The sequence below is a fragment of the Anastrepha obliqua genome, chromosome 2 (assembly GCF_027943255.1).
Source record: "Anastrepha obliqua isolate idAnaObli1 chromosome 2, idAnaObli1_1.0, whole genome shotgun sequence".
Classification (NCBI taxonomy): domain Eukaryota; kingdom Metazoa; phylum Arthropoda; class Insecta; order Diptera; family Tephritidae; genus Anastrepha; species Anastrepha obliqua.
Window position 1 is genome coordinate 125,595,507 of NC_072893.1, and position 15,648 is coordinate 125,611,154.

General features: G+C 39.3%; 1 protein-coding gene across 1 annotated transcript; it reads right to left on the reverse strand.

The window, feature by feature from the left end:
• Positions 1 to 2,529: 2,529 nt before the first annotated feature.
• Positions 2,530 to 14,668, reverse strand: LOC129237736 (dual specificity mitogen-activated protein kinase kinase hemipterous-like). Its single transcript, XM_054872652.1, has 10 exons — positions 14,029 to 14,668; positions 10,390 to 10,832; positions 10,024 to 10,203; positions 9,747 to 9,967; positions 9,544 to 9,684; positions 5,562 to 6,256; positions 5,145 to 5,486; positions 4,283 to 5,035; positions 2,741 to 3,278; positions 2,530 to 2,668 (listed from the first exon to the last, which is right to left on the reverse strand). Exons 1-10 carry the CDS (start codon positions 14,357 to 14,359, stop codon positions 2,530 to 2,532), a joined length of 3,783 nt encoding a protein of 1,260 aa, XP_054728627.1. The 5' UTR covers positions 14,360 to 14,668.
• Positions 14,669 to 15,648: the final 980 nt, after the last annotated feature.

The window sequence follows — 15,648 nt, forward strand, 5'->3', positions numbered from 1 at the left end:
AGTGAGCAGTTTTTTTATATTGTTTTTATATATTATAAAATTAAACTATAACAACTAAAAATGTCTAACAAATTAAAATATATACATATATATTTTTTTTTTTAATTTTCAAAAAGCTATACATATGAGTCTAAACTCATCTTTTGAAAAAAAAAATATTGATAATTTTTCGCTAACATTTGGATTGTCATGTTAAGAATTTACAGTCGATTGGCATTGTTGAAAATCTGTACGCTACTGCTATTACAATTTATTTATTTCATAATAAAATATTATCTTTGCTAACTTCTCCGCTTCGTTGCGTTCGCACTTAAATACTACATAATTTTATATTTTTCGCTTAACATTTATTCTACACTTCTTAGTTGTCAGCCGGCTTACCATCTAAGCTAAAGACTAGACTTACAAAATACATTACAATTCCACACAATTAAACAATTAAAGAAAATTGTTTAAATCAGTCAAAAAAAAATCACTCTTTTAGATGTCGGGAGCAAAAAAATTGTGAATCGATAGTAGAGCAAATTTTTTATAGAAATTTAAAAAAAAGTAAAAAAAAATTATGCGGTTACGCAGATAGTTTAAAATTTCAAATTCTAACTTTAAGCCGCGCTTTTTGCCAATATTGCATATATTTTTAATTATGTTAAGTAAATTTCTTGTTCTCCATTATTCCGAAATCTCAAATACGTTTTGCTTTGTTTTGCTTCTTGCTCTTATACATCGAGTGCCAAATTCCATTATGACTATGTGAAATAATAAAACAAACGCCTGTTTTTCAATATTTTAGTACTGAAAACAAACGCCAAATGGGTATTATCTTTTCCTCAACTATACAAACAAAAAAATAACTAATGCTATTGTATTCCAAAGCCAGTTTAGACTAGTTTTTACCTTTACATTAGTCAATGCAACAATTTGTTTATTTATAATACCAATTTTTTTACAGCAACCATTTTTGTAAGTTTCCTTTTTCAATACCAGTTACCATAAAGCAGCTATTTAATAAAGCAGCTATTTTATATATTTCTTACAACGTTATTAAATTTACTATGGGTAAGGAACGCTATTATTTTGGCGCTTAAAACTATTATGCAATTATCAAGCATTATTTTTAGATGATCACGTAGAGTAGGTCACCAGAACCTCAGTTTTCTATTTGTCACAATCTTTTAATTACTTTCGTTTTAATGTAATCATAATTTAATTTTCATTGGCCCTGTTTTAAAGTCTTTATAGTTATCCCTTTTACGCTACATATTTTCATTATCTTATCATCGAGCGAAACCGTTCAAAGACATAAATACCTACAGACGTACTTAATTGTGTGTGAATTTGTGTATGCATATTTTCATGAGTGGTATGCACGCTTCATAAGGATTATATGTTATTCAGGTGTGTCATTTTATATTACACTATTATATGGGTCATCCAAAGTTTACGATTTGTAAATGATGCATTTGCATTGAGTATGGAAATGTTGGAAAAGCATATATAGTTGCAAAAATTTAGTGACAACGTTTATACCAGTTTCGACCAGTTTTTATACCAGTTTATTACAAGACCTCAAAACCAGTTTTGAAAAAAACTTTGTGTCAGGCTTACGATTATTGTCGAAAAAATATGTTAATTTCTGCGCAATATAATGTCTCCACATATGTTTCAATTTAAAGCGCGTCAAATTGATATTCCGAATGCGATGATGCTCAGTTTTTGTGGTTATTTTTACACCAGATTAATCAAATTTAGTATTTATAATAAGAAACATATTTACATAAATGCTTTACATACGCCTTATGGGTTGAATACAGAATTATCAACTTATAATAATTGCGTGCTGTTTTCGAACCATATTTTTTTTTAGTCATTTCCTTATGCCCAATGCGACATTTTTATACCCCCCTTTATGGCAATTTTCTTTAAGTGATTTAAAGACTTTCATAAGTCAAGCTAATTCATTCGAAACTTTTATACCAGTTTATGTGCTTCTGTCCCACTTTTATAAGAATTATTTGTTTATAGATATTTATTTTCTTTCCTAGCTTGAACACACCTGTTACGCACACACACATTTATAAATTGGTATTTTTCACTTTAAACTTAAGAACAAAATCACAAGATTGCAACCGAAATTGAGCACAACACTCGACGCAAAACTGAGTCGCGCGTTATTTTTCCAAACATCATTATCAAAAACACAAAATGCAGACGTTGCTACTCGTCCCGCCGCAAGCGCCAAAAGTCACGTTCACGCGCCAACACATCGGCCACATCCGATGCCGTCATGCGATCCACTGTCGGGCTGGTGGTAATGGGCGCTGCGTCGCTTGGCAAGTGTGTGTGCAGCGCATCTCCGCTGCTGCCGACAGTAACACGCGTGGGCAAGCGGCGTGTCATCGTCGGCGCTCCCATCAATGCTGTATCGTCCTGCGTGGATGCGCCTACTTCGGCGCCATGGCCGCCACCTCGCTCGCTCGCATCCTCCTCGAAGCCATACCAATATCACATGAGCATTATTTGCAGTGCTACTCATTGGTCGATCGTACGATAGATGCGTCGCTGCGGTTCGGGTGTGTAATGGATGCGCGTGCGAAAATGTTGCGGTGAGCCAGGCACGCTCTCAGAACCACGACGCGGCGGTGGCAATGGTGGTGAAGCATTCACAAAGCTGTAGTGAAAACAAAAACATTCTTTTATTAGTTCATAAAATTCAACATATCGTCAAAACTTTGATAATCACCGTCTATTGAGCAGTGGAGAGCCGCCAGGTGGCTGACCACTCAATTCCAGCAACTGCTTACGCAATAACAGCGGCGACTGACCGCGATTATAGCGTGGCGGTGGATCAGGGCTGCGGTGTCGACGATCCAAACCGGTCAGGAGATGCGCATTTGAGGAGCCGCAGCCGCCACCTGTCATACCACTAGCACCAGCAGCTGCATACCGACGCAGAAAGCCGCTTGTTCCCTCGTAGAAATCACTGCCGGTATTGGCGTTGCTGCCAGCAGAAGCAGCTGCGAGTCCGCTAGCCTTGGGCTGTGCTTCAGTCGGCGACGTGCTGTTGCTCGTGTTGCTGCTACTACCCGCGGAGAGTGTGCGATAGTAGGCAAGCGTTGGTTTGCTGGGCTGCGCGCTCATTGGCAGACCACTCTCACAGCCTTGACCCTCTTGTTGACTGACAACGCGGCTGGTCGGGGGAGAGGCTGCAGAATGCAATTGTAATTTAACATAAGAGGCAAATTGACGCTTCATGGCGCCGGCGAGTGTATTAAACCAGCCTATGGTATTGTGTGGTGAGGTGAAGAGGGCAGTGAAAGCGAGTGCGTGAATTTGAGGTTTGATGAAATTAGGTGTGGTGTGTTGAAATTCAAGTGCAGTAAAAGTGGGTGTGATGGTGAAGATGAGTTAATGAAAACGTTGATTTGAAGTTTGAAGTTGGAAAGAGCAAGCATGTGAGGCCGTGTTTGAAAATATATGAGAATGAAAATTAGTGATGAGTGGTGGAGATAGCATTTTCATGTTGTAATGGTACACAAAACAAGGTATGGTGCGTTGGTTGTATTTTTTACAAGTGTGTGAGTAATGTTTTTTTAAAATGAGCAATATTTTTTTAAGCAAGCAAGCGTGAGCACGGATTTATAAATGATTTTTTTTACAGCCAAGCAAAGCATTGAAAAGGAATATAGAACAAATAAGAAAAGAATATATCGTGAAATACATACATATGAGGCAACAAATGTAGATACAAAGAACCTCCAACGACAAAAGATGCAATACCAGCCCATTTCTCTAACTCAACTCACCTAGCTTGTTTCACCAGGTAAAAACCTATTTGGTTCAATTTTAACCAATTATTTTTTTTTCTTTTTTTATCAGAAATAAGATAATTGAGTTTAGGTAGCGAGTTGAGCCGACATTGCATCGCATCTTAGGCGTTTTTCGGTAAAAATGAGCAGCGTTGTGAGAATTATATAAAACAAAACAGAAACGAAAAGCCGTAAATTCCTTATGAAAGACTTTGTTCTAAATTTGTTAACAATACATTTTCGTTCAGCCAATTGGTATAAGTCTCGAATTAATTCATTTTTACATTGGTTTTATCAACTTTTCGTGCAATTTCTCTCAAGGCTCTAACGCTTTGTAAGCCAAATATGTGTAGCATACTTTTATGAGCACAAGAATATCATAACGAGTAACTGTCGTACGAAAAGTAACTGTGCTGAGGTGCAAAAAGTGCAAAACAAAGCAGCAGTCAAAAATCGATTTCGACTTGGCCACTTACCATGCTCGTCCCTGTAATCCTTGCCAGCCACGCCGCCGCCGCCGCTGCCACCACCAACAACCGCTGCACCTGTATGCGTGGTTAACGTTGCCGCCGTTGTAGTTTGCCACTGCCGACGCGCATACAACTTGCTCAACTTACTCGCCATGCCGTTACCACTAGCGCCACCACCACTGCCACTCACGCCGCCATCGGACGACAGCTGCTCTGGTGAAGTAGGCGACGAACGTGAATTGCGTAATGTTGTCTCGTTCAGTGGCAAATAGTGCTGGGGCAGCGGTTGATATTGCAGCTGACTGGGGCTCGTACCAAAGGCGGAGCTTACTGCCGCCACTGACATTTGGGGAGGCAGCGGTGGTGCGCATGCGGGTGGCGATCTTTGTTGTTGTTCGTGCAAATCACCAATTGCTATTTGTGAGGATGAGGATTGTGTAGATGATTGACTAGAAGTTGAGTGTGATGAGGAGGCAGCGCTGGTCAGTGGCAAGTGGTGATGCGTTGGTTGTTGAGGATAACGTTGCTGTTGTGGCAGTTGGTAGTGGTGCTGATTGCTGCTGCTGCTGCTGGTGCTACTATAATGCAGCGGCGTGGTGGACGCTGATGCAGCTGAGGCGGCAGCGCTGGTTGAGAGATAATTACCGGCATGAAAGGGGTTTGTAGATTGTTTTTGTTGTTGTTGTTGCAGCTGTTCCTTGCGCTTCTCTAGCTCCTTCTCACGCAGCTGATTTTGTTGGTGATAGAAACGCTGCAGCACTGTAAGAGACATGTGGTCAGTAAATGTATAGTTAAAAGTTTGAAGGAGTTTTGTTTTTATTTCCAGCTCTTCCACTTTAATTGGTTTTTCGAACCACTATTCACGCACCAATTGGACTGTGATTGCCCGGCACTCGCTGCTGCGTATTCATCTCATTGCGATTAACCGGTATCAAAGATGGCGGTTGCTCCTTCAACACCGGTTCAACTGGTATACCTAAGGGCAAGGTTGGCGATGCAGCGCCCGCCTGAAATCGCTTCCGCCCCATTGCTGGGGAACCAATGCCCAGATTTTTCGCCGTAGATGGGCTGTCGTACGCATCGAACGCATTGCCGCCCATCTCGTGAACATTTGGCATACGCCACAAAGGATCCACCTGATGCGGCTGTGGTGTATGATGCTTTTTTTGGCTAAAGGGTGAGGTGGTGAGGTTGCGTATAATTGTTTGACCTGGGAGAAGCAAACGAAGAGGTTCGTTACTCATAAGTAAATTAAACAAAATCAAAGCGGAAATGGCACACTCACCGATGCTGCTAAACATAGATTCCTTTTTGGGGCTCGACGCGCCACCACCACTACCACCACCAGCGTACTTCAACCCCGCGCCATTGCTGTATTTGCGCTGCAAAAACGGTGACTTACGATATAATTTACTCATCTCAGTGACAATATGCGTCGTGTCGTCTTTCAGCTGCGCATCCTTGTAGCTGCTGCTAGGCGGTGATTGTGGACTGCTACTGTTAGCACTATTGCTGCCCGAGCCGCCACTGCCATAACCGTTGCCGCCACCACTTCCTAAGCCTCCTCCACCACCGCCACCAACGCCACCGCCACCGCCTCCACCCCGTTCGCCCTGCAAATGATTATTGGCGATGCTGTTGTTGTAATAGCTTGCAATCGGCTGAGGTAGTTGTGATGGTTGATGATGATGTAACGCCTGGGTTTGCACATGTGGATATTGTGGATGATATTGTGGCAGGTATTCGTCTTTTTTGTAGCGTGGTTGAGTGGCTGTGGATGTGCTGGCACTATGATAGGAATTCTGATAGCTGGGGATGTGTGTAGAGTTTGTGGTTGCTGCAGGCAATTTTGGATTTATTGTCGCTGTTGTTGTTACTGTTGTTGGCAATATTGTTGCAGTAGCAATTTTGTTATGTTTATTTGTTGCTGCTGTCACATCTCCCCTGAGTGTAGCTGTAGTAGTTATTGGCATGTGAGTTCTGTAAAATTCATGATGCGAGTTATTTATGGAAAATTATTATGGCCAAATGATTTAAAAAAAATTACAAGTGTTTAAATCATTTCAACGTAAAAATATAAACATTTAAGATGACAGTTGGTGTAGGTGAGATATGAAATATGCACCTATAAACAGTGGTGGTGGGTACAAGGAATAAACCAAATATTTTACATAGTATTGGCAGAACGAAATTGTATACATTTTAAAGAAATTGAATTCGTGTGAACTAGGGGGAATAATTCCAAAACAAAATAATCACATATAATTATTTCCTACTTAATAAGGTGTCGCAAAGAACTGAAGGAATTTAGATAGCACTCCACCTCCAAGCTGTATATCAGGCCTTTTTGTTGTTGATACTAATGCATAACGCGCCGTAGCCGAATCGGCGCCCAATCAGAATTTCGGAGTACGTAGGTTCGAATCTCCGTGAAACACCAAAATGAAGAAACAGTTTTTTCTATATTAATAGCGGTCGCCCCTCGACAGGCAATAGCAAACCTCCGAGTGTATTTTTGCTATGAAAAAGCTTCTCATAAAAAATGTGTAGGCCCCTCCATTTGTGGAACAACAAGACGCACGCCACAACAAAAAGTAGCTCAGTTTTGTCAGCTTTGCTGGTGGGACTATCGGTGTAGTTAGACATTTCATGGCAATGGTGAACTTTCAAGTCATTAAAGGTCTTTGTAAATTCTCTTTGAATTTCTTGTATCTGGATGGGTTTTATTCCATATACAGTCTGTGTCAGAAGAAAAGAACCGGTTTTTTCTTGTGACTTCAAGATATATTATATTTCGATCTGCTTTTTGCTGCGTAATAGTCTCACTCAAGGGCTACGACGTCAGTGCTAACTCAGGTTAGTGTCGTTCGAAACTTTCCGTAAACGCAACCAAACAAAAATGAGTGAGAAATACGTGAAGCGTTTTTAGGCGGTATTTTGATGCACGCCTTCGAAAGAGCCGAAAATATCCTACAAAAGTGACTGTAAAAGTGATTAAAAAATCAAAAACGTTTGTTGTGATATGGAATCTGCGGTATATGGTAAGGTGTACAAAAATGTTGATAACTTTTCCGAGCTCGGCTTGAAGCAAGTAACGACAAAAAAGCAGGATAAAGTGATTGTCCAACTATTTAAGCGGGGTCCTTCTTTGTAACTACGCCAAGCACAATCAGATCTTGGTAAAAAGGGAATAGATGTGGGTATCAACACCAGCGAACGTCGGCTGAAGTAGGCGAACACATGCTACCGTCCCACAACATCAAAGCTACTGCTCTCAGAAAACACCTTGAGAAACAACAAAACAGAAAAATGGCGTCACAGTATTGGACTAGCCTTCCTAGTCCCCAGACGCCAACCCCATTGAAAATTTGTGCGGAACTATGAAAACGCATCTTGCCGGTAGGCCAGTCCTAAATCATGGGCATTTCGTGCGTCAAGTTCGCAAAATCTAGTCCTGTTTGTCGACGAGCTACATAGAAAAGCTGGTTCAAAGCATGACGAAGATGCCATGTTATACTCGACAATGATGAAGACTGCACGATTTATTGAGTAATTGCGACTCGTAGTTTTGTACATACTTTCATATAAAAAACATATTAAATGTATATCTTTTATACTTCATGAATAATCGCGGTTCCTTTTTTCTAACACAGACTGTATGCATCTAAAAAATAATAGGATAGCAATTATCAAGCACTTGAAATTTCCTCGATATTATAGTGGTTAGTATCCTTAAAGGCTCGTTCGTGTGTGAAAAAGTGCTTTTATAGTAAAATAGTTAACATCCTCCTCAGGTTAAAAATGAGCACCAAGAGAAACTTCTCATATGTGCGATTTCTACTAGTGTTTCGCATAACTACATTGCGCTAAAAAAGTATTGGTACAGCGTGCCTCAGCATTGTTATTAAAATAATTAGAAATGAAATGTTATGTTTTTTTTTTGATGTTCATCAGCAACGTATTTTTCTTGCAAATGACAGCAATAATTTAGAATAACTCAAAACAAAAATGTTGTAGCATAAATTTAACTGTTTCAACTTACTTGTTTCGGAAATTAATTATAGTACATACCTCAAAACCAAAACAAACGCAAATAAAAATCAGCCCAAACCCACAAAATGAGAGTGTAAATCCAAAAAACTCAATGTAAGCAAAAACAAATTAAAAAGCCAAGCGTAACCAAGTTTATTCATTTCAATAAACCATCAACCAAAGTCTAAAACGATTCCAATGCAACAATGGTGTGAACATGACAACAATAAACAATAAACAAATAAAATAAGAAAACAAAATATACTTACTGAATTGGGAGAGTATGATTTTTTGTTTGTTTTATTATTTTTGAGGGGGTAAAAGATTAGGAATTAGGTAACCTACAAAAAATTTCAATAAAAAGAAAGAAAAAAACAAATTAAATGGTAAAACGCAAAAATTATGCTGGGGCAACAGTATTTCTGTTTTTATTTTATATTTGATGCATTTTTTTTTAATGTCAATATTAGTATATAACTAAATGGAGATGTTAGCAGCGTAAGTTGGATTCGGAGAAAGAATGCATTAGAAAATTAAAATAAAAAGTAGCTCAAGATATTGAATGCGTATTAATTCAGAACATTTCCAAAACTGCACGTTAGAAGTAAAGAGAGTTAATGTAAATTACAGTTCAAGCTAAAAGAAAGCTAATAAAAAAATAAAGATTTTAGAAAAATAAGTTAAGGTAAAAATCGGAATGCTAGATGAGAAAAGCGGTGGCCAAAATTAAAAAAAAAAGGAATTAATGGAAAAAACTTACACATGCGTTTAATCTAGTGTTTGAAAAACCGAAATGGAAATAGGAAAAGTATCAAGTAAATTCAATTTTTTAAAATCGAAAGCCTTGTTTTAAGTAAAAAGTAAATCACTCGCACTTTAATCGTATACGGCTTGAGTGTTGCGTACTCGATAGTTAAAAATGGCTTTATCACACAATTTAAAAATTTGCACACTAAATTTATTTTGGAATTAATTTTTTTTTTTTTTTTTTTGTTTTGACAAGACATTTTCGCACTCTTCATGGGTGAAAAACTACTTGTCAAATCTCAACAACTAGAACTTTCTAACAATCCTACCCCATACAGTGGCATAGACAGAAGAAATGAATTTTGAAAAATTATAAAGTGTACTACAATGTATTGCTGTGGGGATAAGGCACTAACGCACGGCGAAACAGTAGCGTGTGGAAAAAGAAAGTCCGAATACTGATTAGATCGAACGGTTTTCGCACATACCTATGCATCTCTATATCGGCGGACTCGACAATATTCTTAAACCATTGCACCACATTAACGTCGGCTACATCGTAATAACGAAAAAATGGTTGCTGCAAAAGTTCCTGATATCTAGGGCGATGATGTACATTTTTCGTGAGACTGCAATCGTAAAATAAGACATATTATTTTCAAAAAGGGTATGTTTTCAATATGGCACTCACCACTTATCGACAAAATCTCGAAAATCTTGGCTGAAGTCGAAACCATCGCCATAAGGCAAACTGGGTGGTTCATGGTCCAGAATTTTAGTCAGCACCTCAAAGTCTATGTTACAGCCCTCATACGGCGAGCGGCCAGTAGCGAGTTCCACCAGTGTTATGCCCAGCGACCAAACGTCGGCTCTTATATCATATTTGGGCTTTTTCGGATCGATGCGTTCGGGCTGAAATGGCATAAATTAATACATTTAAATTAAAACATTTAATGGTAACCACTTACCGCCATATAAGCGGCGCACCCGGCAGAACGTGTATTCGCCTTCGAGTCCACGAGTCGTCCGCTGATGCCGAAATCACACAATTTTATATTCCCTTGCTCGTCAATGAGAATATTTGAAGGCTTCACATCGCGATGAATAACGTTGTGTTTCATCTTTAGATATGAAAGCGCATACACCGTCTAAAGAAAGAATGTGGAAATTTATACGCATGTTCATAAGATATAATTCTAATATTGTAAGGACATGTTGGAAATGCTGCACAGTTAATTATTATGAATTCCTCGATAGTATAGTGGTTAATATCCATTAATTACACCATTAATAACACTTTGAAAAAAATGCTTTAAAAATAAGCGTATACTGACCGCAACTGTAACCTTCCCTAGTATACTCTCTGGCACTGGCTGTTTAGAACGCTTTAACAGCTTATCGAAGCACATTGACATAAGTTCCATACAAATCCATACATCCGGTATATTTACAAAATATCCTAAGCAATGTACTATATAGGGGCAGTCATGTGAATTTAGTATAACATCAAGATCCATGAGTATACGATTGTTCTCCTCATCATTTCCCGTGCTACGCATCTGTTTTACTGCCAAAATAGTACCCGTAGGCTTGTGACGCATTTTCACCACGTTCCCACTTGTGCCATTACCCAAATCGCTTAAATGTTCCAAATCGGACATTTTACTTGGATATTTTTGGCCATTTATAGTGAGTATGCCCGACTGTTGTCGTATTCTTTTAAGTTTTTTGTGCATTTCTGTTTGGGGTGCATTGCGATTTGTGTTGGACATGACCACTGAAAAAAAGGAAAATTACTTTTTTATATTGAAAACTTTAACAAGACTTAAAGATTTGTAAATGCTAAGACTTTAAGGTTTGTAAATGCTTAGAACTAAAAAAAAAACATTAATCGGAATGGTTTCATAGCTCATGAAATCTAAGTACAACAAATTTGATTTTTTGAATTGAAATGTCTGTAAGTTCTCGTTGATTTTGTTCATTTTCTCCCCCAAACATTTGTAGCATTTTCTCCATGTTGTAGGGCGAACTATATTTTCATAAAAAAGCTTACTATGATATTGAAAATTATGATGTTGTTGTTGTTGTATCGACTTACTAAACCCTGTCAGTGCAATTCAGTTGCTGGCCGTATTCGTCTAGCTTATCTAATTGTAGGCCCAGAAACTTGCTATTTCGACAGGTTGGGTGCAGAGGGAAAGGGGAGTTAGGTGAATAGGTTTGTTGGGGCATGTGAAAAGGAGGTTAGTAGCGTGCGGGGTGCCTTCACATGCCAGACATATGTTTGGTATGTCGGAGTCAATTCTGCATAAGTAGAAGTTTAACCTGCTACAATATCCAGAAAGTAATTGAGCCAAAGATACGCGGGTTTGGCGAGGCAGCTGACTCTTCATTTGCTGTGGGTGGTGGTTGGACTCCGATTACGCCATTCAGGGGTCGGGAATTAGGAAGGTGGAGCATATGTGCCTCATTAAGTAGGTATTGTGAAGAGGACATCAGGAGACATCCGGTGGCTGTCCTAATAGCAGTATTTCGACATGCCTGGAGCTTTGTCCACTGCGAATCACTAGACAGGCGTAGCGTAATTTAAATGTCGCCAGCAGCATTTCTTTGCCTTTGTCCCAAGTACTGCCGGCTAGCGATTTGAGGAACTTGTTGCCGTTTTAGTAGCAATAGCGGTTGTGTGCGCCGAGAAGGAGAGCAAACTATCAAAGGTAACTCTCAAAATTTGTTGTTTACTGTCGGTATTGGTGTGTCGTCGACTTTAACCTAGAGCTGTAGTTTGAGCTCCTTTGTCCAAGTGGTAAAAAGTGTTGCCGTAAATTTAGTGGGGGAAGGTTGTAGATTCCATGCAGTGAAAAAGCGAGAAATACTGGGAGGTAATCATTTACTTTGGCGCACAGACCATCGATATCATTACCCAACACCATTATCGCCAGGAAAACTCTCTGCGGTGGCTAGGGGCGCTTTGATATGTAGAAATTGAAAAACTTATTCTATTCTCATTACAACATGTATCTTGCGGCAGTACAAATGATTGAAGATAATTGCCTCATCAGGGGAATGCCAAGAGGAAATATGTGTGTATGAAAAAATAGCAATCAATAAATCAGAAATAAACTATCTGCTTTCTCCGCACCACAGCGATAACACAATAAATTGACCTATTCTCATCATCCGCTAGTCGTATTGCAGCCGGTAAGGAATGAATATCTGCTTTGATTGAGCATTGTTGCCAAAAAAATGATTGCCCGCAACGCCCAACCTCCACCCACGAGTTAGCCAATACAAGAGACAGCATTACAAAAATAACAAACCCAACATTGACAATTCACAATAGACACACAGTACATCATCCCTTCATCAGCATGCTTTGCGATTTTCACATCTCTATCACCCACCAGACAGCTCCCAACAAACAAACACAGCGCACAAGCATCAACAACAAATTGCAAAACAGCTGCGCCAACCAACAGCATAAAACATTTCTTTTGCAAGTGTGCAAAGTCAAAACAGCAAAGCAATGCTGACAAAGTATACAACGAATTATGAAAAAAACCAAAAAGGAAAACAATTTTAATGTAACAATGGTAATAAAACAAATAACTAAAAGTAGAAAAAGCTAAAAAAAACTGACGGCCGACGACGATGCTGGCAGCACAAACTTGCACGAGCAGCAATGGTATATCCCCGCACTCAACAAAAAAAAAAAAACGACGACAGTGGGATTGTTGTTGATGTTGTTTTCGTAGCAGCCACACGTCGACGTTGACGTCTAGGCAAAAGCATCTACATAGAAATGTACAAACATAGCATGGTCGAAAAAAAAAATTTAAAAGCAAAAGCAAAACCTATTCAACAGCGGCAACAAAAATATGCCTTTGCGCTGTTCGTCCGGAAATACCAAAAAACCAAACCATAAGCAACAATAACAATACAAATATGTCTATATACAGCACACAACAACAACAGTGATCCCAGTAAAACGGTAACGACGTGTTATGAAAGGAAAAAAAAAATAACAAAAACAAAGTATAACAAAACTAATCGACCAACAAACCTACCAACGAAAAACCACTTAAAAACGAAATGTATTAAAGTAAAAACAAAATAAATGGCGACAAAAAGGAAAGAAGACGCAGATGATAGCAACGAACTGTAAATATGTATGCATTGTACATATACACATATTCGCACACATATCAGTAATATCCAATGCGACAGCGTAAACTTCAATGACGAAAGCAGCGTCAGCAACAGCAATAAAAAAACAAAATCATGAGAGTCCACAATGGTGCATAACGAAGACGACAAAGCCACTGAATGTTGTACGCGGAGTGTGACTGAAGGCGTTCCCAAGAAGAGTAGTAGTCGTCAGTAGCAACAAAAGTAATGGCAGGATTAGCTGAAATAAGCGCTGCTACTGTAAACTCCCTTTCGACTGCGACTGCGGCAATGTAATAAATGACAAAAACCAGAGCTAGAAGTTCGCGCAGGGGTGTGAGGACCACTCAGGTTGCTTCACTCGACATTGTTGTTTTTGTTGTTGTATTTTGCGCATTTGTATGTGTATTATTCATATGTGAAAGCAGCGTACAGGGTGGAAGGAAGGAAAACGACCGCCGTAGCGACGAAAGAATTTTCTTGCTTATACTAGGTATATGTGGGGTGGTGCCAGCAAGGGTGGTTAAGAGCCTGCACTGTTGCAGAATTTGACGCACTCGCTTTCGAAAAAAGGCAACAACTTCGGCTTATTGTACCATCACCGCTGGCGCCTAATGTCAGCAACCTCTTTTTGTGCATGGCTCGCCACGAAAAAAATGCAGAACGTGCAAATTTGTGCCTTTTGTGTATTAGCAAGTCAGTGCATTATGCGGCGCACACTCAAGCTAATACTATGCCACCACTTACATACATAAGACCACATGAACGCTTTATTTTAGTGTACATGTATAATTTCCTGCGATACTTACAACCCAGATTGGGGCGTTTTGTCCTGCCGATTGGTAGCGCCATATGCGCTTCCCTATCGACAACGCGCGGTGTAGAGCCACTAGGAGCCTCAGTGACTAACATTAAATGATTATGTGAATTATTCTCCTCTTCGAGACGCTTTTCCAGCCTGTGTAATTTATGCCCAATCGATTCCATTGAGGAGGTGTTTGTTTTGTTTGTCACTGCGGATGAATGCGAAGACGTCGACGGTGCTGTCCTTGCTCCAGTACCTATAGCGACGGGGGCTATCGCTCTTCCTAGCTGCTCACGGCTACTGCTGCTATGTTTATACTCCGGTGCGTCGTGCATGCGTCGCGCGTGTTTTGTCGTGTCTACGCTGTATATCGCTGCCTCTGCCACTACTCCGCTGCGGTTGTGTGTGCCACTGCGTGAACACTTTTCTATGTGTGCGTGTGAATTTTGTGCACTCAAAAATTTTCACTGCGAAAATTTCTGTCGCCAAATCCTTCTACACTTCACTTCATCCGCCAACGAACTATCAATCACACGTTTGAGCAAAAGTCTTTTTCTGTCCAGCAGCACACTTGTTTTCTTTTTAATTGAATTATCACACAAATAACAAATAAAAAAGAAATTAACTCGAGTTTTTCACAACTTTACAGAACACAGCAGAAAAAATACTGAAAAAGTTGCCAGAAAATTCAACAACGAATTTCGAATGCAAAACGAATCAGCAACTACCAACTACGAATGTCACGCAAAAACACTTGACATTGAAAGGGGATGCCAATGCTTTACAGCATTCATTTGTGGAACTGATTCATTTTTTTTATATACCGAAAAAATTATTACATGGTAGCTTTACAATTAAAAGAGAAAAAATTTTGCATTTCCAGGATCTCCAAACTATTATAAGTAAAGTGGAAAAACCCAGCAAGACTTCGGGCTATATATAAATATTGATAAAACTAAATTTATTATTGTAAATAAAAGCAGCAGAGGCTATTCCTATACGAGACTAACCATAGGAGGCACAACAATAAAGAGAGTAAAGAACTTCAAATATCTGAGTGTATGGCTGCATGGCCAATGGGACCATGATCATGAAATAAGAGGCAGAATAGAAATGGCTAGAGCGGCCTTCATGAAGATTAAAAAAATGCTGACCCGCCAAGACATACCAATTAATTTAAAGACAATATTTTTAAAATGCTATGCATGGTCAGCGCTCTTATATGGATGCGAGGTCTGGTCGTTGAAAACCATGACAAATACGATCTTTTAAACTGCTGATACAAGCAAAAATTGAAGAACAAAGAGGAATTGATAGGATGAAAATAACATGGCTAGACCACATTAGGGAGTGGACAGGTCTCAGAGCAATCGGCGAATTAACAGTGGCAGCGAGAAACAGACATCATTAATAATATGAACTGACAACGGTACGACTAAGATCAAAATAAAGTTTATACGCGAACATCCAGAATGGCTACGCTTATTAAGAAGAAGAAGAAATTTTGCATACAAGAAGGAAAAAATTATACTTTTAAATTACACATTAGCCTATACACTCACATAAAGCCGCACAGTCATGTTGCACTAAGGTTAAACGCCGATTCACTAACGTTCAGATATCT